This window comes from Etheostoma spectabile, chromosome 22 (genome assembly GCF_008692095.1).
Source record: "Etheostoma spectabile isolate EspeVRDwgs_2016 chromosome 22, UIUC_Espe_1.0, whole genome shotgun sequence".
In the NCBI taxonomy this organism is placed as follows: Eukaryota; Metazoa; Chordata; class Actinopteri; order Perciformes; family Percidae; genus Etheostoma; species Etheostoma spectabile.
Window position 1 is genome coordinate 3,810,229 of NC_045754.1, and position 8,945 is coordinate 3,819,173.

Consider the following 8,945-nt stretch of genomic DNA (forward strand, 5'->3'; position numbering starts at 1 on the left):
ACACACACACACACACACACACACACACACCCTTCATCACATACCCTTCACCAAAACCTAATATTAAAAAAAAGTGACAAATGAATCAGAAAAAGTGTGAAAAACTGAACTGTTAATTTTCAATTTTGACCTGAAAGGACAAGTTCATGGTTAATGGGAAGACAACACAGGGGTTAAAGGCCTGTTTTTTGGTAGTTTTTGGTGTTAGCTGGCTTTTTTTTAAACGCAATTCGGTGATGACGTCACGTTGGGGAGAGAAGCCTCAATCTAGCCCTAAAACTATGGTAACTGACTGGGGAGAGGAAGAGGTGGAAAGAACCAATGATAACATGCGCGATGGCCCGCAGCCACATGATGTCCAACCTGTGAGACGTGAGAGGGAAAAAGAAGAACTGCCGAGACCTGATGGCCGTCAAAGCCAATTATACGTGGTCGTAGGAGAGTGGGTGGAGAGTTGGTAAAGTGTCCTGGTGAGTTGCTGGAGATAGCTAGCGTTAGCTGGTCTACGAACAGCAGTGCATTCGATGACACTTTATTTACTGTCAGTGAATGACAACGAGTGAAAGTCAACGTTTTCTTTACATCTAGTGACAGTGATCATGTCATTAGTTCAGATAGGTACGGTTATCTAGATCTAGAAATAGAAGGCGTCGTGCTAGCCGTGGTTAGCCTAACGTGCCAGTCCCACCTGAAGATTATCCCTGATTAAATCTTTCCCCCCGCGTTGTAAACACATTTCTGATTAGATAGTCCACGTTTTGATGGCAGCCTACTAGCTCCAGTAACCACATATCATAACCACATATTTTCTAGTGTTTTAGCTAGTCCGTAGTCCGCTAGTCTGTAGTCCGCTAGTCCGTCTGTGTCGCTGTGTTTGGCAGGTGCCGGTGTCGGCAGTGCCGTCCCATGGAAGCTGCAGTGGAGAGCTTGTGCTGTTGGGAAGCGCGTTCACAGATTGTGTGACTATTAGCTGGATCGTCAACATCGGCACGAGGCTTACCGTAGCGCGCTCTCTTTTTCGGCGGGCAGCACCGGTCTTGGTGCTTCTGGGTCTCGGGGCGGGGCGAGCAGAGAGGGGCGTGTGCACAGACGGCACGGAGGTCGGAAGGAGCCGTGCCCGGCTCTTCAACCCGAGAGAAACCATACTGACATCCCCCGTGTCGTAGTCCTCCTCCCTGAAATGCGCGCTGCAGATCTTCGAGTTCCTGGTTACGGCCGCCATTGAAAAATCTGCCCGCCTGACACGGACAAATTGTACCCACTGTCCGAGGGTTGCCTTGTCGTTTGTAGGGAAGCCGTGGACCCTGTGTCCGGTTTGGCTGGTGTTTATACACCCAGCACAAACACAGCTGTTCACCATGCTCAATCTAGCTACCTACCTAACCAATAGCTAGGTAGCTATACCAGTATGCTAGCTCTCTCTCTCTCTCTCTCTCTCTCTAAATATACATATCTATCAATATTGTCTATCTATATGTCTAGCTATATCTAGGCTATCTATATATTATCTATAATATGCGCTATCTACTGCTTAACACTCTCTTATTTGCACTGTTATTGCTCTCGTTTCTCTGAATGGTCTCTCTAGGCGCGCTGGTCTATCGTCTCCCAACGTGACGTCATGCAATGCATTGTGGGGGAAAGGCAAACCACTGTAAAATAGTCCCTTCTTTATTATTGTTTTTTTGTTTTGTGATACCCAACCGCATCATATACAGTGGATAGCAGTTTAAATGTTTATCAGCAACAATCAATATGCGCAAATTCGTTGGAAAAGTAAAACCTGCAACATGGGCTTTAAAAGAAAAAAGGTCATATAAAAAGGTTAAAAAAAAAACATGTTGTTGACACATTGCATCCCTTTCTAATCTGGTAAAACCTCCTTTTATACCAAGACCACCACATATAATATATTGTTCCAGAGAGCAGCAGCAACACTTCTTCTGTTTTAAATAAGTGTTCACTCACCAAGATGCTGCTGCTGGAGTCAGCCATCACAGCAGAGCTCGCAGATCAGCTCACTCAACAACACTGCAGCTAGCTAGCTAGCTAGCGTAGCAACAACGAAGCTAACGTGACTGCAAGGTACAGCCTAAAAAATATTTATATTTATTTTAACTTTGAACCACTTGGCAATGTGTCGGTTGAAACGCACATCTAATTTTTTTTTTAGAAAAAGCAGATAGTAAAGCTTTTACTAGCTCTCAAGCAGCTGGCTAGCTCCCCCAAAATGTCTATTTTCTTTCTGGGGAAATGAAAACATCAACAGCGCATCGGAGCCGCTTCCGCCCTCTGGCGGCGCGGAGGGATACAGCGCTACCCGCTCCATGGTGGCGCGGAGGGATACAGCGCTACCCGCTCCATGGTGGCGCGGAGGGATACAGCGCTACCCGCTCCATGGTGGCGCGGAGGGATACAGCCAGGGTTCAAAATTAACTTTTTCGTCCACCAGCCAAATGGCTAGTGAATGTTAAATTTTAACCAGCCACTCAATAGATAACCATTGTTTTTTTTTGGCTGAGTGAAGCAAATCTGCCATCCATTTGCATATTCTACCAGCATTTGGCTAATAGATGGTGCTAATTTTGAAACTTGGATACAGCGCTTCTGCTCTATGGTGGCGCGGAGGGATACAGCGCTCCAGCTCCATGGATTAGATCCAATTAATTGAACAAATAATACAAATCAACAATTTACTCTTGTAAAACACTTTTTAGACTTGCTATGTTAAATAAAAGTATTCTTTTTTTATTATTATCTTTTTCTTAATATGGTGGAGAATATTTAGGTTTAGTTTATTTATTTCTATTTATCATTTTATTATTTGAAAACATGAAAAAAAGAAAATGTATTTTTTAATTTTTTGAGTCATCCTCCATACCAGCTGGGGGCGGTAATGCACAAAATGGCTGTTTGCCAACCGTTCATAGAAGAACGTCTTGCCAGGCGCATGCGCAAACCGGTGAAGCGAATCAACGGTGACTTGCTAGGTTCTCGCAGCGTTCAGTCAACATTGAATTGTGCCTTTAGCGGACCGTCGTTCACAGTTATTGTTTAAACCGTGAGTCGTTGCTACCGAGCGGGACTAACGTGACCGAGGCGTGAAGGAATATGCCCAAAAATAAAGGTAAGAGCGTGGGGGGGAGACGTGTTGTTAGGTAGTTGTCTGTCGAGCCCGCCGTAAAGACGCACGCAGTGAAAACGTGACACCGAGCAGCTAATGCTAGTTAGCATCGCGGACGAGTCCTTTTAACAGCTGGCAACGGTGTCTCCGTGTAAACTACTCCCGTAACAACCATTCAGCTTAGGTAAACGTTAAGCTAGTTTAGTCTGTTAAAAGTTGTTTAAGGCTTTGCGACTGCCAGTCAGCTAATATCAACAATAATTGGCACTTTAGCTAATCCCGTTGATAGCTGACACAGCTAACTAGCTAGCTAACTAGCTAACTAGCTAGCTAGTTGCTAGGCAAACCCCACCCGGTGTGGCCCGTGACGTCTGAGACTTTTCTTTCTTTAATTTTTATTCTCTATGTTATGTCAAAGTATCCTCTGGTGCTGTGTGTGTGTATATAAAGTCATTTTGGAGATTGTGTGTAACTATTAATAACAGTTGAACTAATTAGGTTATGGAAACCTTAATTTCCTTCGGGATAAATCCAGTATTTATATCTCTATTTATCCCTTTCCCCCAATGTGATGGGGGAAAGATAGCTAGCTAAGTAAGTAACTAATGAGTTAGTGTCTCGACATAATGAGTTGGTATTGAACTAACTCTTTATTTTGACCTATTAGGATCTTTTTTTGTAATCACATTGGCAGAAATGGACCTCCATAAAGAGAGAAAGTAAAGTACAAGTAACTCAAATGTGTGATTAAGTACAGTACTAGAGTACGTGTACTGTTCACATGCCGGTTATCTGTGGAGTATGTGTGTCATGACAATAAATAGACTCGGCTGAGACTGAGAGCTAAATGGTTAACATCGTTATCTCTGTGAATAGAATCCATCAAAATGTGAATGGACAACTTTTAATTGATATGTTTCTTTCTCTCTTTCTGTTTTAGGTAAAGGAGGAAAGAACCGGCGACGTGGAAAGAATGAGAATGAGTCCGAGAAGAGAGAGCTGGTGTTCAAAGAGGATGGACAGGGTGAGTAAAGTCACACCAAAGACAGTTGACTAAAGATCCATCTCTTTGCCAACACGTGTGCTTAGTAAGGGGTTTGAATAATCACTGATCTCACGATTCATTTCGATTATCTTGATTCATCACGATGCACCACCGCCTCAGTGTTATTATATATTGCTACACGTCGTTTTAATCAACACATTCAAGCAGTCAGATATACATGAACTCTCCTTTTATTGCATCTAACAACTGTTTATATCTGCACCTTTTTGCACTACTTACATTTCAATTTGCACTGCTGACTGTTTATTCACAGTACCAGTTGTTTACAAATACATCTGCAATACCGTAGTTTAACTGTGATATGCAATTACTTTCCACTGCACTTTAATTCGGATAGCTTCTGCCCAAAACTTTGTTTGTACTACCTTTAAATCCATTGTTATACTGCTCATTTTAGCCTAACTTATTATATATATCTGTAAAAATTCTGTCTATAATAATAGCCGCCTGTGTGTGTGTGTGTGTGTGTGTGTGTGTGTGTGTGTGTGTGTGTATGTATATATGTATATATGTATATATATATATATATATATATATATATATTCATAGTACATACTCACCTGTAAACTCTGTAAACCATTAGTATATTTTGTTATTTGCACATATCTGTAGAATTTCTACTTATAGCAATATCCTGGTGGATATTACTGTAAAAATTCTATTTGTAGTAATACCACCTGTATATTATATTCAGTACATATCCAGCTGTAAACTTGCTCACAACACTACTATCTATGTATTATATATACACATTCATAGGACAAATCTATCTTTAAAATTCTGTTTATAATAGTATTAATTTCCATATTTATTCAGTACATATCCATGTCCTGCACTTATGGAACCAGTGTATATCCTGGACCTGCTGCTACTGACCTTCTGGTTAGACCCAATCTGCATTTCGCTGCCTTGTACCTGTGTAATGACAATAAAGTTGAATCTAATCTAATCTGCTCTTAAAAAAAAAAAAAAAAGACACTTCCTATATGTAACACAGTCTGAACACTGCAGACAAAAGACCAAAAATAAATAAATTCAACAAGCAACATACATCAGTAAGCACTAATTGATTATGGGATGTCACGGCATCGATGCAGAAGTGTCCAGGTCCGCGTGGCAACGCGTTGATTCGATGATTAATTTCCAACACCCCTAGTGCTTGGTTATAGATCTTCAGAGCTACATCCAGGAGACACAATAACCCTGTTTGCTTTTGGTCTGAAAATGTCCGTTACTGTAGTAACTAGTCACCATATCGCATTTCTGCTGTTAGTAGATAAAATAATTCTGGTCGGCAATTAATGTTGATTTAAAAACTGTGAGAAACGAAGCGCCCGGATAGCTCAGTTGGTAGAGCGGGCGCCCATATGTAGAGGTTTACTCCTCGATGCAGCGGGCCCTGGTTTGACTCCGACCTGCGGCCCTTTACTGGATGTCACTCCCCCTCTTTCGCCCCTTTCATGTCTTCAGCTGTCCTGTGCGATAAAGACCTCAAAATCCCCCAAAAATTATCTTTAAAAAAAAACTGAAAAACAAGCTAACTTTCGCATCTGAGCAGAACCGAAACGCTCAGTCAATCATCATATAAATGTTTAATAATTTAATCTTCCAATAGGGCTATCAATAGCCGATTAGTCGACTAATCAGGCGTTCATTCTTAGTCGACTAAGATTTCTTTACTCAATTATTCATGACTTACTTCTATAAAACCTATGAGCACATCTCTGGTAAACACAAGATTTAAAGTGTTGTGTTTGCGTGATTTGTTTGTGGAGAAACTCAGTTTTACACATCTGTCGATTAATTCAACTCATCGATTGGTCGACAAAATCAAATGCGTGTTAGTCAACTAAGAATTTCTTTAATCAAGGACGACTCTAGATTTCAGGGTCTCATATGTTGTATTCTTCTTTAATTACTGTAAACTGAGTATCTTTGGGTTTCGGACCGTCGGTCGCACGGAAAAAGCTATTTGATAATTGTTCGTTTCTGTCATGCATCAAACAAGAATGTTAAACATTTTCTTCTCCAGTGTCGGGCTGCAGGAGTTAAAGAAGGATGGTGCTGTTAATTTTCAATTTCAGCAGCAATGTGAAGCGTTGCAAACAAATCACAAGATTATAGGAAGAGTTTTGCTGTTCTTAAGGGTGTTTTTACACCTTTAAAAGTCCGGACCAAGGTCCGAATCAGTGTTGGTGTTTAATTACATTCACATCTTATCCTGTTCTTTTTTTGGTTTCACACAGTGATTTTTAAGCGCCCTAAAGAACTTATTAACGGCGTTAACTCAAAGCTATTTTAACCGCGTCAATTTTTTATCACAAATTTAACGTTCTTTTTGGCCTAACGAACTTTGTGGCTCTTTTTCCACATGCTGTTGCAACAACTAGTTATGTCAGAAAAACTACAACACCGCACCGGCTCCAGCTAGATTGGAAACAAAACAACAAGCATGTCACACACACGCCGTTTTTGGGCTCGTAAGCCGGCCAGAGAGTCGTGACGTTACGGTTTGAGTGGATTTCCCCAGTCTGAAATACCACTCGATGGCCAGGCACACAGCGGATTGGATTTTCAGAACTTTTCTGCTAAAACTCATCTTAATTCGATGTACTTCACAATTACTGTATCATAATGGAGGTTAATCATTTCAGACAGTACTCATGAAGAAATCTAAGGACTTATTTGTGTAATTAATTTAGTCAACACAATTGAGCTTTTTTTTTCAGGGAGCAGCATAGAATTAAAGTGTAAAGAAGTTAGTTAAGACCAGGATTATGACATTTCAACTTTTTTTTTTTTTGTAGTAAAAGCTCTCCTGTTCTTTCTCTACTGGCCTTTTTATTGTGTACAACTACATCAGTAGAACCTTCTTATTCAGACACCAGGGACAGTAAGGCCTCTTCTGTTTCCATCCCTCGGCTCTGCCTTCAGCTTATCTTTTTATGTGAAATTATGGTTCCAGACTTGCAGGAAAATTTGGTCTAAGTCGCATGTGGCTATGGCCTATATATCCGATAATTCTCATAAACTAGATGCTTTCCCATAGGAATTAGGGGAGGTGGTGAGAGCCGCCCATGAATATAGTTACTGCAATAGCATAAACACTCGCCTTACTCCTTAAAATGTTTCCTTTGCTGTGTGATTTTAAGGCTCCGACAGACCAACCATCAGCAGGAGAGGCAGTCGGACCGACAGCCTCCCCGAGTTAGTAAAAAAAAGTGCCTCGAAGCGACGTCGTCTTGAGCGTATACGTTCTGCGTGTGCGCGAGACATGAAAACGTCTTCATAACAGCAGGCGGCACTAATCTGTATTGGCGCCCAAAAAGCGAAAACCGGTCACTGATTGGACAAACACGTTGCTGGAATTTCAAAGCCAGACCATAATGGCGGCTCGTTACAATACAATCTCATATTTTATAAAAAAAATAGTTCATTGAATGTGTTTCTGAAAACATTTTGAAGTGACAAACAGGCCGTGTAGCTGCTGAATCTCTTTTCATCTCAGATCAACGATCAGTTTAAAAGAGTTTTGTCAGATTTTGAGAGGCATTAAGGCCGTGTAATGGTTATGTGTAATCTCCACGCGCCTCGTTCTGCGTCAGGGTCACAAAGGTGTTTGAGTGTGTGTGTGAGAGAGACAGCAACTGTCTTTGAAGCAAGTTGTGACTCTGGGGTTGTAGTGAAAGAAACAAAGTGTCTCCCCTGTGCTTTCTGACCACGGTGGGAAATCTGTAGCAGTAAAAGTTAACTGTTGCCTTGATTTCACGTTGTTTTATGGAGAAGGAGAACCAGGAAATGAGTTGGGGGAATGCAACTCTACCAAGCCACGGCCGAGCGACGTGTATGTAATCTTTTGAGAGGTGCATGTCAGGCTACGGCAGAGGGTCTGGCAAAGACGCAGAGGGGTCTGAGAGGGTACGTGGCGATTCTATGCAGAACCATAAAACGGCCTTTTGTCCCTCTTGTCATTTCCGGGGTTAGCACTCCACCAATCAGATTGGTCATTGAGTCCGACTGCCCGCCTTCAATTCAACATGTCAAATCAGCCCAAATGAAGGACGCCGGCACTGAACACACCAAACAGACTCAAGTCACTGACCTCACCAGACTGTCTGATGGACAGTAATCGGGTTGGTGTGTCACCGCCTAATGTTGCCCAAATCTTATAATATATATGATACAAATGTTAGAATTGTAGCAGAGTTAATGTGTTTATTTCAAGTGAGGCACGACACCTATTAGACGGCGGGAAACCTATAAATAATATGCATTTTATTTCATATATTTCTCTCTGTATGGAGTTGCACGTGATGTATTGGTATCTGACTGTATCAGCACTTGGTTCCTGTAAATGTCGTGATCTGTCTTTTTTTTTCCACCTTGGTTTAACAGTCGTTTGTTCTCTTGTGTCTCCCAGAATATGCTCAGGTGATTAAAATGCTGGGGAACGGGCGTCTGGAGGCCATGTGCTTTGATGGAACCAAGCGGCTTTGCCATATCAGAGGAAAACTCCGGAAAAAGGTAGGAATGTCCTGACTGTCCCCTCTCACCTCGCCCCCCCAACACCCCAACACCCTAACCAGCTCACACAGGAAACCTCTTAACATGATGCTGAGTCGGCGTGTTCTTGATGGTCAGCCAGCCACCATTCATGCAGCAGCGTGGACTCAATTGACCGCGTGTGTGGGGGTCACAAAGTGCAATGTGTTGCTGTATGACACAGGGTAATCTCTCTCTCTCTCGCTCTCCCTC

General features: G+C 42.0%; 2 protein-coding genes across 3 annotated transcripts in view; one reads left to right on the forward strand and one right to left on the reverse strand.

Annotated features, from left to right (window-relative positions):
• Positions 1–2,313, reverse strand: part of si:dkey-226l10.6 (zinc finger protein Gfi-1b) — a 5,107-nt gene extending 2,794 nt beyond the window's left edge. Inside the window, exon 1 of one of the 2 annotated variants that reach the window (XM_032504541.1) lies at positions 1,969–2,313. In XM_032504541.1, the coding sequence (XP_032360432.1) occupies positions 1,969–1,995 (27 nt within the window). In that variant the 5' untranslated portion in view covers positions 1,996–2,313. Of the gene's footprint in view, positions 1–1,000; positions 1,907–1,968 lie in introns of those variants that run through there. The other variant, XM_032504540.1, reaches the window with a different exon arrangement.
• Positions 2,314–2,917: 604 nt separating this feature from the next.
• Positions 2,918–8,945, forward strand: part of eif1axb (eukaryotic translation initiation factor 1A X-linked b) — a 10,659-nt gene continuing 4,631 nt past the window's right edge. The window contains exons 1-3 of the mRNA XM_032504565.1: positions 2,918–3,127; positions 4,065–4,148; positions 8,611–8,714. Coding sequence (XP_032360456.1) covers positions 3,112–3,127; positions 4,065–4,148; positions 8,611–8,714 — 204 coding nt within the window. The 5' untranslated portion in view covers positions 2,918–3,111. The remainder of the gene's footprint in view (positions 3,128–4,064; positions 4,149–8,610; positions 8,715–8,945) is intronic.